Source organism: Phocoena sinus, chromosome 14, assembly GCF_008692025.1.
Source record: "Phocoena sinus isolate mPhoSin1 chromosome 14, mPhoSin1.pri, whole genome shotgun sequence".
Taxonomy (NCBI): Eukaryota; Metazoa; Chordata; class Mammalia; order Artiodactyla; family Phocoenidae; genus Phocoena; species Phocoena sinus.
Window position 1 is genome coordinate 88,070,466 of NC_045776.1, and position 18,920 is coordinate 88,089,385.

The 18,920-nt window shown below is 42.4% G+C and overlaps 1 protein-coding gene across 3 annotated transcripts in view; it reads right to left on the reverse strand.

The window, feature by feature from the left end:
- Positions 1-8,719, reverse strand: part of STX2 (syntaxin 2) — a 45,681-nt gene extending 36,962 nt beyond the window's left edge. For all 3 annotated transcript variants that reach the window (XM_032603189.1, XM_032603190.1, XM_032603188.1), the window contains exon 1: positions 8,477-8,719. In XM_032603189.1, the coding sequence (XP_032459080.1) occupies positions 8,477-8,506 (30 nt within the window). In that variant the 5' untranslated portion in view covers positions 8,507-8,719. The remainder of the gene's footprint in view (positions 1-8,476) is intronic.
- Between the last annotated feature and the right edge of the window lie 10,201 nt (positions 8,720-18,920).

Consider the following 18,920-nt stretch of genomic DNA (forward strand, 5'->3'; position numbering starts at 1 on the left):
ACAGACACACACAGTGAGAAGCAGCACGGCAGACCAAAGTCAAGGACAGAGGCGGGCTTGGTTGCTCGCTGGCCCTGGTTCCATCTCCTCGTGAGGTCTCACGGCACAGCCCGCCCTGAGTCTGAGGCCCCATTCTACCCTTTCATCAATCTCCCTTTTCTGTTTTAGCTAAGGGGTTTCTGTCCCTTGCAACCCAAAGAGCCTTGAAGACAACAGAGCCCACTGTCAGCTGCATCTCCCCAACCCTGTGCATTTTCAACAGCAAACACACGACTCAGTACACACCTAGCAGGTGCTTTGTGCAGAATCACGAGGCTTCAGAGCAAACCTGACAGCACACACCTGCCCTGGCGACGGTGCGGAGTCTGGGGGAGGGCGCAGGAAGAAAACAGGACCTCGTGTGTGTTCAGAGGCACAGACACGAAGATCTCTGGGGACCCAAGGGGGAAGGAGGGCGGGAAGACTTCATAGCAGAGAGGAACACTCCCAAAGGTGGCGCGGTGGTTGGGGGTCCGCCTGCCGATGCAGGGGACACGGGTTCGTGCCCTGGTCCAGGAGGATCCCGCATGCCGCAGAGCAGCAGGGCCCGTGAGCCATGGCTGCTAAGCCTGTGCGTCCGGAGCCTGTGCTCCGCAACGGGACAGGCCACAACAGTGAGAGGCCCGTGTACCACAAAGGAAAAAAAAAAAAAAAAACCAAAAGAAGGGGTGGGGCCAGCAGAGAAAGGGGGAGAGAGACACACACATGGAGCAGCGTGTGCAAGGGCCGGAGCGGAAGGGCACGTGGGAACAGCAGAGACTGGAACAAGGCGATCTGCGGGAGTGAGGGTGCTGGTTATCGCTTAGGTTCTCTATTCCTTACATTCAGAATGAACAGACTTGAAGTTAAAAACCAGAAGTAATTAACCTGTGGAAATGTACAGGCTTTGCTCTTTTATTTTGTATACAAACGGATATTTATTATACTTCCTGGAGAAACTATATAGATTCCAACTGTGGGAACTGTCTGTATGATGATACAGGATTTAGTAAATTATGAAATTCTAAACCATAAACATATTCAAAGTTATAGATATATTCATATATTAAATTATACATGTATTATGAAATTCTCAGTATTTTAAGTTTCAGTGAAATATTTAGAAAAAAATGTTTTTATTTTATAAATTGGAACCTGAAACTTTATTACATAACAATCTGCACTCTGCGTGCAATCTGAGCTGCCAAAAAAGATCCTTAAAAATATCTGGGCAGTTTTTCCTGCCACTTAAAAAGTTATACTTGTGGGACTTCCCTGGTGGCGCAGTGGTTAAGAATCCGCCTGCCAGCGCAGGGGACAAGGGTTCGATCCCTGGTCTGGGAAGATCACACATGCTGCACAGCAACTAAGCCCGTGTGCCACAACTACCGAGCCTGCGTTCTAGAGCCCGCGAGCCACAACTACTGAAGCCCACATGCCTAGAGCCCACAACAAGAGAAGCCACCGCAATGAGAAGCCCCCGCTCGCTGCAACTAGAGAAAAGCCCACGTGCAGCAACGAAAACCCAGTGTAGCCAAAAATAAATACATATATACATACATACATAAATTATACTTGCAATTCATCACCATGAACTCAGATATTAAAAATAGTAATTTTCTACCTAGAAACAAATGACAATGGAGACACGATGACCCAAAACCTATGGGATGCAGCAAAAGCAGTTCTAAGAGGGAAGTTTATAGCAATACAATCCTACCTTAAGAAACAGGAAACATCTCAAATAAGCAACCTAACTTTGCACCTAAAGCAATTAGAGAAAGAACAAAAAAAACCCAAATTTAGCAGAAGGAAAGAAATCATAAAGATCAGATCAGAAATAAATGAAAAAGAAATGAAGGAAACAATAGCAAAGATCAATAAAACTAAAAGCTGGTTCTTTGAGAAGATAAACAAAATTGATAAACCATTAGCCAGACTCATGAAGAAAAAAAGGGAGAAGACTCAAATCAATAGAATTAGAAATTAAAAAGGAGAAGTAAAAACTGACACTGCAGAAATACAAGAGATCATGAGAGATTACTACAAGCAACTCTATGCCAATAAAATAGACAACCTGGAAGAAATGGACAAATTCTTAGAAATGCACAACCTGCGAGACTGAACCAGGAAGAAACAGAAAATATGAACAGACCAATCACCAGCACTGAAGTTGAAACTGTGATTTAAAATCTTCCAACAAACAAAAGCCCAGGACCAGATGGCTTCACAGGCGAATTCTATCAAACATTTAGAGAAGAGCTAACACCTATCCTTCTCAAACTCTTCCAAAATACAGCAGAGAGGAACACTCCCAAACTCATTCTATGAGGCCACCATCACCCAGATAGCAAAACCAGACAAAGATGTCACAAAGAAAGAAAACTACAGGCCAATATCACTGATGAACATAGATGCAAACATCCTCAACAAAATACTAGCAAACAGTATCCAACAGCACACTAAAAGGATCATACACCATGATCAAGTGGGGTTTATTCCAGGAATGCAAGGATTCTTCAATATATGCAAATCAATCAATGTGATACACCATATTAACAAATTGAAGGAGAAAAACCATATGATCATCTCAATAGATGCAGAGAAAGCTTTCAACAAAATTCAACACCCATTTATGATAAAAACCCTGCAGAAAGTAGGCATAGAGAGAACTTTCCTCAACATAATAAAGGCCATATATGACAAACCCACAGCCAACATAGTCCTCAATGGTGAAAAACTGAAACCATTGCCACTAAGATCAGGAACAAGACAAGGTTGCCCACTCTCACCACTCTTATTCAACATAGTTTTGGAAGTTCTAGCCACAGCAATCAGAGAAGAAAAAGAAATAAAAGGAATCCAAATCAGAAAAGAAGTAAAGCTGTCACTGTTTGCAGATGACATGATACTATACATAGCAAATCCTAAAGATGCTACCAGAAAACTACTAGAGCTAATCAAAGAATTTGGTAAAGTAGCAGGATACAAAATTAACGCACAGAAATCTCTGGCATTCTTTTTTTTTTTTTTTTTTTTTGTTTCTGCGGTACACAGGCCTCTCACTGTTGTGGCCTCTCCCGTTGTGGAGCACAGGCTCCAGACTTGCAGGCTCAACGGCCATGGCTCACGAGCCTAGCCGCTCCGCGGCATGTGGGATCTTCCCGGACCAGGGCACGAACCCGTGTCCCCTGCATTGGCAGGCGGACTCTCAACCACTGCACCACCAGGGAAGCCCTCTGGCATTCTTATACACTAATGATGAAAAATCTGAAAGTGAAATTAAGAAAACACTCCCATTTACCACTGCAACAAAAAGAATAAAATATCTAGGAATAAACCTACCTAAGGAGACAAAAGACCTGTATGCAGAAAATCATAAGACACTGATGAAAGAAATTAAAGATGATACAAATAAATGGAGAGATATACCATGTTCTTGGATTGGAAGAATCAACATTGTGAAAATGACTCTACTACCCAAAGCAATCTACAGATTCAATGCAATCCCTATCAAACTACCACTGGCATTTTTCACAGAACTAGAACAAAACATTTCACAATTTGTATGGAAACACAAAAGACCCTGAATAGCCAAAGCAATCTTGAGAACGAAAAATGGAGCTGGAGGAATCAGGCTCCCTGACTTCAGACTATACCACAAAGCTACAGTAATCAAGACAGTATGGTACTGGCACAAAAACAGAAATATAGATCAATGGAACAGAATAGAAAGCCCAGAGATAAACCCACACACATACAAATCCCAGCACCTCCTTATCTTTGATAAAGGAGGCAAGAAAATACAGTGGAGAAAAGACAGCCTCTTCAATAAGTGGTGATGGGAAAACTGGACAGGTACATGTAAAATTATAAAATTAGAACACTCCCTAATACCATAGATAAAAATACACTCAAAATGGATTAAAGACCTAAATGTAAGGCCAGACACTATCAAACTCTTAGAGGAAAACATAGGCAGAATACTTTATGACATAAATCACAGCAAGATCCTTTTTGACCCACCTCCTAGAGAAATGGAAATAAAAACAAAAATAAACAAATGGGACCTAATGAAACTTAAAAGCTTTTGCACAGCAAAGGAAACCATAAACAAGACAAAAAGACAACCCTCAGAATGGGAGAAAATATTTGCAAATGAAGCAACTGACAAAGGATTAATCTCCAAAATTTACAAGCAGCTCATGTAGCTCAATAACAAAAAAACAAACAACCCAATCCAGAAATGGGCAGAAGACCTAACTAGACATTTCTCCAAAGAAGATAAACAGATTGTCAACAAACACATGAAAGAATGCTCAACATCATTAATCATTAGAGAAATGCAAATCAAAACTACAATAAGATATCATCTCACACCGGTCAGAATGGCCATCATCAAAAAATCTAGAAACAATAAATGCTGGAGAGGGTGTGGAGAAAAGGTAACACTCTTGCACTGTTGGTGGGAATGTAAATTGATACAGCCACTATGGAGAACAGTATGGAGGTTCCTTAAAAAACTACAAATAGAACTATCATACGACCCAGCAATCCCACTCCTGGGCATATACCCTGAGAAAACCATAATTCAAAAAGAGTCATGTACCAAAATGCTCATTGCAGCTCTATTTACAATAGCCAGGACATGGAAGCAACCTAAATGTCCATCAACAGATGAATGGATAAAGAAGATGTGGCACATATATACAATGGAATATTACTCAGCCATAAAAAGAAACGAGGGCTTCCCTGGTGGCGCAGAGGTTGAGAGCCCGCCTGCCAATGCAGGGGACACGGGTTCATGTCCCGGTCCGGGAGGATCCCACATGCCGCAGAGCGGCGAGGCCCATGAGCCGTGGCCGCTGAGCCTGCGCGTCCGGAGCCTGTGCTCCGCAACGGGAGGGGCCACAACAGTGAGAGGCCCGCGTACCGCAAAAACAAACAAAAAAACAAACAAAAACAAAAAAAAAAGAAACGAAATTGAGTTATTTGTAGTGAGGTGGATAGACCTAGAGTCTGTCATACAGAGTGAAGTAAGTCAGAAGGAGAAAAACAAATACCGTATGCTAACACATATATATGGAATCTAAGAAAAAAAAAATGTCATGAAGAACCTAGGGGTAAGACAGGAATAAAGACACAGACCTACTAGAGAATGGACTTGAGGATATGGGGAAGGGTAAGCTGTGACAAAGTGAGAGAGTGGCATGGACATATATACACTACCAAACGTAAGAGAGACAGCTAGTGGGAAGCAGCCGCATAGCACAGGGAGATGAGCTAGGTGGTTTGTGACCCCCTAGAGGGGTGGGATAGGGAGGGTGGGAGGGAGGGAGACGCAAGAGGGAAGAGATATGGGAACATATGTATATGTATAGCTGATTCACTTTGTTATAAAGCAGAAACTAATACACCATTGTAAAGTAATTATACTCCAATAAAGATGTTAAAAAAATAGTAATTTTCTCAACAGACAACAGGGTCCTACTGTACAGCACAGGGAACTATATTCAACATCCTGTGATAAACCATAATGGGAAAGAATATATATATGTATAACTAAGTCACTTTGCTGTACAGCAGAAATTAAACACAACATTGTAAATCAACTATACTTCAATAAAATGTTTTTAAAAAGGTAATTTTCTCATACATCTACTAATGAATACCACAAAGCTACTGTGTGTTTATGTTTATTACCCTGCAAATTCCCACAGTTGAAATTTGCAATTTTTCTATTTTTAACTATAATAAATATAGCCATTTGCATTTGCAAACTTTTCTTAAAGGTAATCAAAATATATTTGGGGTCATTATCTTACAGGACAGCAATTCCATTCTGATTGACTTATTTCCTAAACAGTATTTCCTTCTGCTTCTTCACTCTTCCTTCCCCGGGCTGTGCACACCCACCGCACACACGCAGTTCATTTCTGTGTCCCCTGCACCTAGCACATTACCTCGTAGAGCACTGGCACTCAAGCGCCTGCCGAATGGGTCGTCCTTTTATTTTTTTATAAACCAGAAACATCTTTCTGGATTTAGAGTTCAGGAAATCTTGGGCAAGTCACTTAATCTTTCTGCACCCAGATGAACTGGCTGCTCAAAAGGAGAATCACTGCTTAGAAGCAGCTAACTCTATATTTGACAAACTGTATTAGACAAACTAACTTTTAGGTCCTTTCTGAGTAGTTATCAGTGGGAATCTTTTTCTCAGGAGGAATCCTTAGCAGCTAATAAAGAAATCTTTAGAAGGCATCACAAATATTTTGTCAATGTGGACATCACAGTCATTTTAACTACCAAAATTAAATATTAAACTTTACCTAGGAAAAAACACCAGCCATTTAGAAACATGGTTGTGAAAGGACAGTCAACTTCTCCAAGAACTACTTGGAGAGGACACATTTCCTGGAAAAAAAATTATCTTTTATATCTGATAATTTTCAGACAAGCTTTTAAATATTAAAAGTTATCAAACTTTAAGTATGTCAAATTCAATTTTAACTTAATATTTTATGCCAGGGAGAAGGTTCCTTTTTAACTTCCTGAAAACATTTTTAAAAACTAATAAATATTAAGAGCACTTGTAATTACAGACCATTTTCTCTCTCCCACCTTCTCCCAGAGTGGCACACGCAACAGATAATTTTATGTTTCACAGCTTCTTCCATGAGAGTAGACAAGAAAGATGTTACTATCCCCACTTTATATACAGGGAAAGTGAAGTTTTGAGAGGTTTAAAAATTCTCTGCCCAAGATTCGACGACTCCAGACGGAGGAACTTCTGCTCTACAGCTGCTTAGTCTACATCTACAGCAAGATGATATTGGACCAGAAGAGGTCACTTCTTGCTCTAAAATTCTAGACCAAAACATGTTCTTACCAACACTGTTGCCATGAGAGCTGAAATACACATACACTGAAGAGTAATAAATAACTGTCTTCTTTATTTTTTGCTAATCAAGCCAAGAAAAGCTTGTCACCTACTCCACTGACAGATCTCTTCTACTATTCCCCAACATTCAAAAATTTGGCTATCCTCTCATGATACATTCGTCATTTCTTAACAAATATTTGAGCTTCTAATTCTAACAAGGAAAGATACTCCCTTGAGTGAGATAACAGAACAGTAATTTGCTGTTTCACACGATGCTGACCTGCAAAGTGCAGAGGTCAAAGTACCTGACCGTTAACAAAAAAAGGAAGGAAAGAAAAATCACTATGAAGAAACTTTCTGGGGATGACTGTAAAAGCATAATTTCCATAATCTTAAAAATGAATAATTCACTGCCTTTCTGAACTAAGATTCCTCATCTGGCGGACAGAACACAGATAATAATCTGACTATTCTCTCTACTTCCTAAGCCTGGGGCACAGCTAGATCCATTCTAGAAGCAAAGAAGAGAAGTTAATTCATGACATTCAATGGATGCCTTAGGGCAGTGGGCCTAGTGCAGGTCTGAGGCTGCCAGGGATTCTGTGCACTGGGAAACAAAATGCAAACGTTCAGCACAATTAGTACTTGTACTGAATATTTTTAAAGAAAAAGAATTAATTCTGTTGGCCTAAAATTTTTCAACTCTCCCACAGTATAAACATCCACTACAGTTTCAACGTCACCATCTCATTCGCAGTATTGTGTGTGGAATGCATCAAGCACTAGTCCAACGCCTAAGTGAACAAAACACTGTTCTCTTACTAAAATAATCGGTAATCTGCTGTCGCTACTCGCTGAGCACCTACACGCTCCACTAGCTGGGTTTACTGGCAGTAAACAAGCACAAAGCAAACTATTTACAGGGGAAACAAAAGGCGCCGCTCCGTACCTGCCTCGCCGCTCCCTCCCAGCATCCAGCCCTGCAAGGCCCCCCCGACGGAGGCGCGTCAGGTGCATTCACTCCCACCGCGCGGGGTCCCGTCTTAGACCCCAGGGACAAGACAGGGGGCGAGGGGACAAGTCCTGCTCCCCAGGAGCTGACACCCACTAGGGTGGGACGGACCATAATTCAGCAAGTAATTTCTGGTCGTGCTGAGTGCTGTGCAAGGATTCAAACCAGGCGACAGGATGCAGTGACTCCAGAGAACGAATCAAGCTGAAAAAGCGGCAGAGCCCAGCTCAGAAAAGGGGTTCGAGGTCCAGTCCGGCCGCTCCCCTGAGACGCCCTTTCAAAAGCTGTTTCCCCCCCCCGCGCGGAAGCGAGGGCAGAACAGTGCCCGCCTCTGGGCTGTCGGGGCGTCCGGGGGACTGGGGGATGGCGACCTACGCGGGGCGCTGCGCGCTGGGGGAGCCCTGCGCCCCCGCCCCGACCCCACCCGCTAGGCCGCCCCGACGGGCCGGCGCCCCCCGACCTGGCCTCCACTTCCCGCCCGTCCCCGCGCCCCCGCCCCCAGCCCGGCCCGCGACCCCCTCCCGCCAGGCCCCGGCCCGAACCGCTATCCGCCCGCCACTCACCGCCGTCAGGTCCGGCAGCCGGTCCCGCATCCCCGCGGGCCGGGCGCCGCGCGCCGCCGCTCAGGCCTGCCCGGCGCCGCCTCCGGCCGGCCGCGAACTCTCGGTGGCCCCGCCGCCGCCTCAGCCCGCCGGTCGCCGTCCCCTCCGCCGGCGCTGCCACGGCAACCGCGCCGGCGCGCTCTGCGTACGCCCGGCCCGCGCCGCGCCCAGGCCCACGCAGACGGCGAGAGCCTTCCTGCGGGAATGCCGCGGCCCGAGGGGCGGGGCCCGCCGGGGAGGGGAGGAGCCTTGGCGGGGTGGGCGGGGACTATCGGGGAGGCAAGGGGCCGGCCAGAGAGGGGAAAGAGGCGGGGCCTCTTAGGCCGGGACAGGGACAGGACCTGGTGCGGGAAAGGGCAGAACCTCACTGAAAGTGGAGGGGCGGGGCCTGTTGAGGAAAAGGCGGGGCTGGCCATGGAGGGGCGGGGCCCGGCCGAGCTGCGTTCTGGCGGCCTCTTAGCCTGGTCAATTAGATGCACCTTTTACCCTTCTTGATTGCTTTTGTTTTTGTGTTTTCTCATTCATTTTATTTATTTTAAAAATTCGTGGTAAATTTGGTGACAAATTTAGCAAGCCTATGGAGATGAGCTGGGTGCAGCTTTGCATATGCGTATTCTGAACATAGGCCTTCTCTTTAAGGCTTCATACCAGACTTTTGTGTGAATAAAGGACAAGAGATAAAGTAAGGCCTATAATGCTTAACGAACATAACAAAGAATATAACTTAAAATGGCATGGGATGGTGATATGCAGGGACTCAGGCCTTGGGATGCAGTTCCAGTGGAGAAATAGGATACAGAAGCAGATAAATAAATAAGCAAAGAAAATAGGGGCATGCACTTGGAGGAGAGCTGAAAGAGGGCTGGCTACATCAGAAAGGTGGGCATAAGAGGCGCCAGAGTTTAGGCCAACAAAGTTAGAGGGAACAGTCCCCAAGACCACTCTCACTTCTGACACCAACTACAAGTTCTGGGGGTTCCCCCAACCACATTCAAGTTCAGTAATTCACTGGAGGGACTCAGAATTCACTAAAAACTGCAGTGCTGACAGGGTTTATCACAGGGGAAGGATACAGATTAACATCAGCGAAGGGCAGAGGTGCATGGGGGGAGACCGGTTGCACCAAATGGGAGGCTTCTGTTGTCTTCTCCTTGGGCAGTCAGGGCACATTACTTTCAAGCATTGATGTGTGTCAATATACATGAAGTCACCAACCAGGAAATCTCACCCAAGCCACCAAATTCTGAGTTATTATTGGGGCTCCACTGCATAGGCATGACTGTTGATTGATTACCCTCCTGGTTGATCTAAGTCTCCAGGTTGACCTGTACCCATGTAACCCAAAAGTCCCATCCTAAATCACATTGGCGCTCTCTGGCTAGTCCAAAGGCCCCCAGGCAAACAAATACTACTTCCAGGAGTGAGAGCAAAGGACAGATTTCTTTTTGGACAAGGTTAAATTCTTTACTACCTCCTTGAATAGGTGTCTTTTGTGCTACGATCTAAGGTAAAGAAAGCAGCCATAAGAAATATATTTGAGAACAGTCTAGACAGAAAAAGCAGGGAATTTTGGGTTTGGTTCTGGGCATGATTGGGTTCTTGGATTATAGTAGGGGAGCAGGGGAAGCAGAGACTAGACAGTTTAGAAACCAAAGATAAGGACTTAAACTTGGGTGGACCAGGGGCAAATTTGTCTCTTCTTAATTTATGACTTTGTTATGTTTTTCATAATTTAAATCAAAATCAATAATTTGATGGATATGGGTTGAACAAAAATCCTCCCTTTTGACCAAGCAATTAAAATGAGGTGTGAGCAGGGGGTGAGGCGGCAGTAATTGTACAGAGCTTTTCTGAGACTGGAGTTAATATAAAGGGGGTAAAACTGAGCGAGGGTAGAAAAACACCTGGTCCTGGACACAGCGTTTGAGCTCCTGTGTCAAGCAGTACTTGAAACCCACATACCGCAGGACTTTCACGAGCCAATGAATTTCTTTTTCATTTTTTTCACTTAGAATGAAGACATCCTAATACATTGCTGTGAGAATTTACAGACTAAGAGGTAAGCTACTTCTGAAATGTAAGGTCCCAGGGAATAGGGGCTTTGGTCTGTTTTGTTCACTATTGTGTCTCCGATTCCTACAAAATGTCAGGCACATTGTAGGCACTCAATACACAATTTGTAAAATAAAATAATAGATGTTCAAAAACTCGAATTCAAAAAGATACATGCACCCCAATGTTCATAGCAGCACTATTCACAATAGCCAAGACATGGAAGCAACCTAAACGTCCATCAACAGAGGAATGGATAAAGAAGATGTGGTACACATGTACAGTGGAATACTACTCAGCCATTAAAAAAGAATGAAATAACGCCATTTGCAGCAACATGGTTGGACCTAGAGACTATCGTACTAGGTAAAGCAAGTCAGAGAGAGAAAGACAAATACTATATGGTATCACTTCTATGTGGAATTTGAAATATGACGCAAATGAACTTATCTACGAAACAGAAACAGACTCACAGATATAGAGAAGAGACTTGTGGTTGCCAACGGGGAGGGGTGTGGCAGAGGGATGGCTTGGGAGTTTGGGATTAGCAGATGCAAACTATTGTATATAGGATTGTATATACAATTGTATACTGTATATTGTAACAAGGACCTACAGTATAGCACAGGGAACTATATTCAATATCCTGTGATAAAGGAAAAGAATATGAAAAAGAATATATATATGTAACTGAATCACCTTGCTGCACATCAGAAATTAACACATTGTAAATCAACTATACTTCAATAAAATTAAAAATAATAATAATAGATGTCCAGTCCTGGCTTTGAATCCCAGTTCTGCTATTTACTCTCTGTGCAACTTTGGACTGTGAAAATTAATAAAGGGAAACCTCACTAAAATAGAGTCAAGAGGCCAGAGGGGGTGCTCTCACTCAATGTCAATACAGATCCCAGCAGGAAGAGATGGTACTTCACATCCCCTATGGGAAGTGACATCACTACCACCAGCGAGAGGAAGATTTTCTCCTGGCCTGGCAACAGCTCAGCCAGTGAGAGACCATCACACCTCAGCCAGTGAAAGCCACTGTATTTCAAATTCCCAGTTTCTTCCAACGGACTTTTTGTTCATAACAGCCCCCCCCCCCAAGTTCCCCTTCTCCTCTATAAGAGTTTCCTTTCTTTTGTTTTACCAGACTTGCTTGTAGGTTGCCATAGTTGCACATCCCAAATTGAAATTCTTTGCTGCTCAGGAATAAACCCATTTTGCTGGTAAAATAACTGACTTTTATTGTTTCAGGTTAACAGGACAAAAAGACTAATTTCTCTAAGCCTCAATTTTCCTGCCTGTGAAGCGGTGAAAAGGCAGCTTTCAAGCTGAAAGGCTGTGACTTTCCCATTTTGACCCCACTATGCCTCCAGAGACTGATTCACCCTACTCATTTGCCCTCTTAATTGCAATCAATAAGTATGAATGATGTCTGTTTAACCAATTTATGCTTATTACTCTTAGAAGCAATTAACAAGTAATAGAAATCTAAACTACACGTGGTAAAATGTGTTACAAATTTTAAAAACCGATTGAAAAGTTATATCTGGTTAGCAACAGCAGAAAAAATTACTCAGGAAAATTAGCCTTCGTAGAAAGAATCATTAACAAAATTAACTTCCTAAAAATGCACACTGCAAAATTTGCTCTTTAAAAATTGATGAAAGCATCAAATCTTAACAAACCTTAGATGTGCAAAATGAAGCCTGGAGAAACTGCACTGAGTAAAAATTATTTAACTACCTGCACACACGCCAATACTTTCCAATGCCAGAAGCTGTAATAAATAAACGTTTTATACTGAAGAGCTGATTAATGAGTAAAATCTTGCCGGCGGAAAGTACAGGGGTAGTGTACTGAGTAGTACACTACTCAGGTTTGAGTAGTGACTCAGACAGGCGGGTCTGATCCAGGTACTCAGACAGCCATCAGGGCTCAGCTTTCATCCCCCAGGTGACTCCTCTTTATTGGCCTCTGGCTCTGGCGGGAGCCAGATTCAGTCCCAGGGAAAAGAAAAGAGCACCTTCTCTGGGTTGCAGGCTCAGATTCCCGAACTTCACTCTGATTGGATCAACTGGGGTCATTTGTCTACCCCCGAACCAATCACCAGTCAGGTGGCTCTGCGTCTGTGATAGGTCAAACCCGGTCATGTGACCTCCCTGGGACCGGAAATGCCGGACCCGAATTCACTGGCAGAGGGAGGTCTAATGAACAGGGCCAAACCCTGCAGAAGGACAAGGGGTTCTGCGTGGCGGAATAACCACCCCATGCCACTCCATCCCAGGGAAGATAAACTCACTAGCAAGAAATGAAAAAGGAAGACATTGTGGTCTTTCCATTGTACTGTGTAGAACCCTAATTAAGGCCTTGAATTACCCTAACACGGTTCCCTCTGGAAAACACTTTCTTAATGAATCCTTACTGATGTCAGAACAATTTTGACTAAATGTGTTTAACCATAAATGTTCCCTGGATTCTGAATGTGGCATCTAAACATCCAGTCTCTGTGGTATCTCACTTGAAAAAATGGAGTCCCACAGTCAAAGCAATTAAAAATGATCCCAATCTTTATTAAGTTATCCCTAAGAATATTAAAAGAGGTCTCATTTGTAACCCCCAAGATCACTCTTTAAATCCTTTCTACAGTCTTCTAGTGTTTCATGTCTTTTATACTCTATAGTTCCCAGAGTACTCTTTTTCTCACTCAGCACCCTCTAACCTTACCCACCAGGGCACTCGTACTGGGTCAGCACTTTCCGTCCATCCACAACGATCGTTAATTTCTCTCCAATAAGTATTGGCCCTACCTTTTCCTCCACCTCCCCCCAACAGATTATTCGAAAGCATATAATAGGGGGTGCAGTTGGATAACGTTGAATTGTCAACCAGAACTTTCTTACCCTACCAGGGGAAGAATGAGGGTGTGACTACTAATACATAATTTGTCAAATTTTCCTTATTACTTCCATACATAGGCAGTCAAATGTCTCTGGGGATCAAAATATTAGTCAGATCATGGTAGTGCGTTCAAAACAGCTGCTTATCAAGATTGAAAGAGGCCTGTGTTCCTAAGAAAGAGAATCTGATTACCACCCCCATGATGGATGGAGGTAGTTCTCGAAGAAAGGGGATCGTTGTGAGTTGGACTTAGACAAGGCCTGAAAAGGTATCCTCTCCTACAGTAGGCCACCTTAGAAAGGAGAGAAGGCAGAGAGAACGGGGGCAACGAGAAAGGCCATTAGTCATTGGGCTAAGCATCATAATGCCCCCCTATAGATGGCCACACCCTAATCCTTAGAACCTGTGACTGTGTTACCTTATATGGCAAAAGGGGTCTTGCAGGCACTTGGACTTTCCTGGATTAGTAGGGGTGGGCCCAGTCTAGTCACCTGAGCCCTCGCAAGCAATGAACTTTCTGCAGGTGAAAAAGACGCTGCAGAAGGGGCTGTCAGAGAAACTGCAAATGTGAGGTGTCAATGCCCCATCACTGACTCTGAAATGAAGGGTCATGTGCAAGGACCCAAGAGACTTCTAGGCACTAAGGGTGGACACCAGCTGACAACCAGCAAGGAAATGGGGCCCTCTGTCCAATATCTGCAAGGAACTGGGTTCTACCAACAGCCTGCGTGGGCTTGGAAGCCGATTCTTCCTTATACCTCCCTATAAGGGCCCGGGCATTGACACTTTGATTTCAGCCTTATGAAACCCAAGCAGAGAACACAGCTGAGCCACCCAGACTTCTGACCTACGGAACTGTGAGCTAATAGATATGTATTGTCTGAAGCTGCTGAGTTTTCGATAATTTGTTATGTCAATAATAGAAAACTAATATAGTCATTTACTAAAATTAGGAATGTAGCTCCTGGAAGATAGGGCATATTTCTTAATATTATGTGTCCCTTTTCAAGGAGTGTTACAAATAAATGAATGAAAGAATGAATAGGGCAAGGATGGTGACACACTGATCCTTCTATCTGTCCTCCCCACATAGCTGTGTTTTGGGTTGACGTGAACTGAATAAATAAATCATACATTTAGGTGCCACGGAGTGAGAAGGGCCTACACAGAGCTAGAAGAGAACTGAATGCCTCCTGAAATCACAGTGGGAATCATGGACAATTCATAGGGCAGAGACTCACAGTTAAGGGTGATGTACACCCCAACACATTGGCTCCAGCCTTCTCTTATGCAGCCTAGAATTTTCATCTAGACCATTGGTTTTATTTTTCCCACCTGATTCATCCATCAGAAATGGTTGATTCTTCAGTACACTGAAGTTGAAGCCAACACTCCGGAGGTTACAGCACACTGATAACATGATATGCAGATTGATGGGACCATTTATAAACCATATATATATAAAGTATTACTCACTCAGAGTAAAAACTAAAGTCCTTTTACAGTGGCCTGCAAGGTCCTGCCCAATCTGATCATCCTCCAAGACCTCCAGAGCCTTGTTTCCCTCTGCACTTCCCTCCACTGACTCCCAGCCAGCCATGTGCCACCTCAGGGCCTTTGCACTGGCTGTTCTTGTCTGAATGCTCTTCCCCCAGATACCTGTGTAGCTTGGTCCCTTACTTCCTTTGAGACTTTGGTCCAGTGACACCTTTTCTGCAAGGCCTGTCCTGCCGCACCCTGTTAAGAATTGCCATTCCTTCTTCACACCCTGAAACCTCTTACCTTGTTCTTTTTTCTCCTTAACACCTACACCCTCCGACCAACTATGTCCTATGTCCTCTGACCACTTATTTTGTATGCTGCTTATTATTTGCCTTTCTCCTCCGAAATGTCAACTCCATCTAGGGCAGGGATTTTTGTCCACTTTGCTCAGCAATTCTCGCCAACACCTGGAATGGGGCCCAGCACATAGGAGGTGTGTAATAAATATTTGTTGAACAACTTATGCTGCAAAATTTGCTTAATACATGTATTCATTCAAAAGTAAACTTTATTACCGTGGTGGGAAACTTAACGGCAAATTACAGGTTTGTGAATTTCTGGCCAGCTGCAGAGTTTGAATTTGAACCTAGGAAAGTTCCTGCCTATTTTAAAATTTGTGACTCTAATATATTTATTTATTTTTAAAAACATCTTTAATGGAGTATAATTGCTTTACAATGGTGTGTTAGTTTCTGCTGTATAAGAAAGTGAATCAGCTATATGTATACATATATGCCCATATCCCCTCCCTCTTGCGTCTCCCTCCCACCCTCCCTATCCAACCCCTCTAGGTGGTCACAAAGCACCGAGCTGGTCTCCCTGTGCTATGCAGCTGCTTCCCACTAGCTATCAATTTTACATTTGGTAGTATATATATGTCCATACCACTCTCTCACTTCATCCCAGCTTACCCTTCCCCCTCCCCATGTCCTCAAGTCCATTCTCTACGTCTGCATCTTTAGTCCGGTCTTGCCCCTAGGTTATCAGAACTTTTTTTTTTTTTTAGATTCCATATATGTATGTTAGTATACGGTATTTGTTTTTCTCTTTCTGACTTACTTCACTCTGTATGACAGACTCTAGGTCCATCCACCTCACTACAAATAACTCAATTTCGTTTCTTTTCATGGCTGAGTAATATTCCATTGTATATATGTGCCACATCTTCTTTATCCATTCATCTGTTGATGGACACTTAGGTTGCTTCCATGTCCTGGACACTTAGGTTGCTTCCATGTCCTGGCTATTGTAAAGGGTGCTGCAATAAACATTGTAGTACATGACTTTCTTTGAATTATGGTTTTCTCAGGATATATGACCAGTAGTGGGATTGCTGGGTTGTATGGTAGTTCTATTTTTAGTTTTTTAAGGCACCTCCATACTGTTCTCCATAGTGGCTGTATCAATTTACATTCCCACCAACAGTGTAGGAGGGTTCCCTGTTCTCCACACCCTCTCCAGCATTTATTGTTTGCAGATTTTTTCATGATGGCCATTCTGACCGGTGTTAGATGATATCTTATTGTAGTTTTGATTTGCATTTCTCTCATGATTAGTGATGTTGAGCATCTTTTCATGTGTTTGTTGACAATCTGTATATCTTCTTTGGAGAAATGTCTATTTAGGTCTTCTGCCCATTTCTGGATTGGGTTGTTTGTTTGTTTTGATATTGAGCTGCATGAGCTGCTTGTAAATTTTGGAGATTAATCCTTTGTCAGTTGCTTCATTTGCAAATATTTTCTCCCATTCTGAGGGTTGTCTTTTTGTCTTGTTTATGGTTTCCTTTGCTGTGCAAAAGCTTTTAAGTTTCATTAGGTCCCATTTATTTATTTTTGTTTTATTTCCATTTCTCTAGGAGGTGGATCTAAAAGGATCTTGCTGTGATTTATGTCATGGAGTGTTCTGCCTATGTTTTCCTCTAAGAGTTTGATAGTGTCTGGCCTTACATTTATGTCTTTAATCCATTTTGAGTTTATTTTTGTGTATGGTGTTAGGGAATGTTCTAATTTCATTCTTTACATGTAGCTGTCCAGTTTTCCCATCACCACTTATTGAAGAGGCTGTCTTTTTGCATTTGTATATTCTTGCCTCCTTTATCAAAGATAAGGTGACCATATGTGCATGGGTTTATCTCTGGGCTTTCTATCCTGTTCCATTGATCTATATTTCTCTTTTTGCACCAGTACCATATTGTCCTGATTACTGTAGCTTTGTAGTATAGTCTGAAGTCAGGGAGCCTGATTCCTCCAGCTCCATTTTACTTTCTCAAGATTGTTTTTGCTATTCAGGGTCTTTTTTGATTCCATACAAATTGTGAAATTTTTTGTTCTAGTTCTGTGAAAAATGTCATTGTAGTTTGATAGGGATTGCATTGAATCTGTAGATTGCTTTTGGTAGTAGAGTCATTTTCACAATGTTGATTCTTCCAATCCAAGAACATGGTATATCTCTCCACCTGTTTGTATCATCTTTAATTTCTTTCATCAGTGTCTTATGATTTTCTCCATACAGGTCTTTTGTCTCCTTAGGTAGGCTTATTCCTAGGTATTTTATTCTTTTTGTTGCAGTGGTAAATGGGAGTGTTTCCTTAATTTCTCTTTCAGACTTTTCATTAGTGTAAAAGAATGCAAGAGATTTCTGTGCATTAATTTTGTATCCTGCTACTTTACCAAATTAATTGATTAGCTCTAGTAGTTTTCAGGTAGCATCTTTAGGATTTGCTATGTATAGTATCATGTCATCTGCAAACAGTGACAGCTTTACTTCTTCTTTTCCAATTTGGATTCCTTTTATTTATTTATTTTTTTCTTCTCTGATTGCTGTGGCTAAAACTTCCAAAACTATGTTGAATAAAAGTGGTGAGAGTGGGCAACCTTGTCTTGTTCCTGATCTTAGGGGAAATGGTTTCAGTTTTTCACCATTGAGAATGATGTTGGCTGTGGTTTTGTCATACATGGCCTTTATTATGTCAAGGTAAGTTCCCTCTATGCCTACTTTCTTTTTAACATAAATGGGTGTTGAATTTTGTCAAAAGCTTTTTCTGCATCTATTGAGATGATCATATGGTTTTTCTCCTTCAATTTGTTAATATGGTTTATCACACTGATTGATTTGCGTATATTGAAGAATTCTTGCATTCCTGGGATAAACCCCACTTTATCATGGTGTATGATCTTTTAATGTGCTGTTGGATTCTGTTTGCTAGTAGTTTGTTGAGGATTTTTGCCTCTATGTTCATCAGTGATATTGGCCTCTGGTTTTCTTTTTATGTGACATCTTTGTCTAGTTTTGGTATCTGGGTAATGGTGGCCTCGTAGAATGAGTTTGAGAGTGTTCCTCCTTCTGCCATATTTTGGAAGAGTTTGAGAAGGATAGGCGTTAGCTCTTCTCTAAATGTTTGATAGAATTCGCCTGTGAAGCCATCTGGTCCTGGGCTTTTGTTGTTGGAAGATTTTTAACCACAGTTTCAATTTCAGTGCTTGTAATTGGTTTGTTTATATTTTCTATTTCTTCCTGGTTCAGTCTTGGAAGGTTGTGCTTTTCTAAGAATTTGTCCATTTCTTCCAGGTTGTCCATTTTATTGGCATATAGTTGGTTGTAGTAATCTCTCATGATCCTGTGTATTTCTGCAGTGTCAGTTTTTACTTCTCCTTTTTCACTTCTAATTCTATTGATTTGAATCTTTTCCCTTTTTTTCTTCATGAGTCTGGCTAATGGTTTATCAATTTTGTTTATCTTTTCAAAGAACTAGCTTTTAATTTTATTGATCTTTGCTATCGTTTCCTTCACTTCTTTTTCATTTATTTCTGATCTGATCTTTATGATTTCTTTCCTTCTGCTAATTTTGGGTTTTTTTTTTTTAACATCTTTATTGGATACTTTGGGGTTTTTTTGTTCTTCTTTC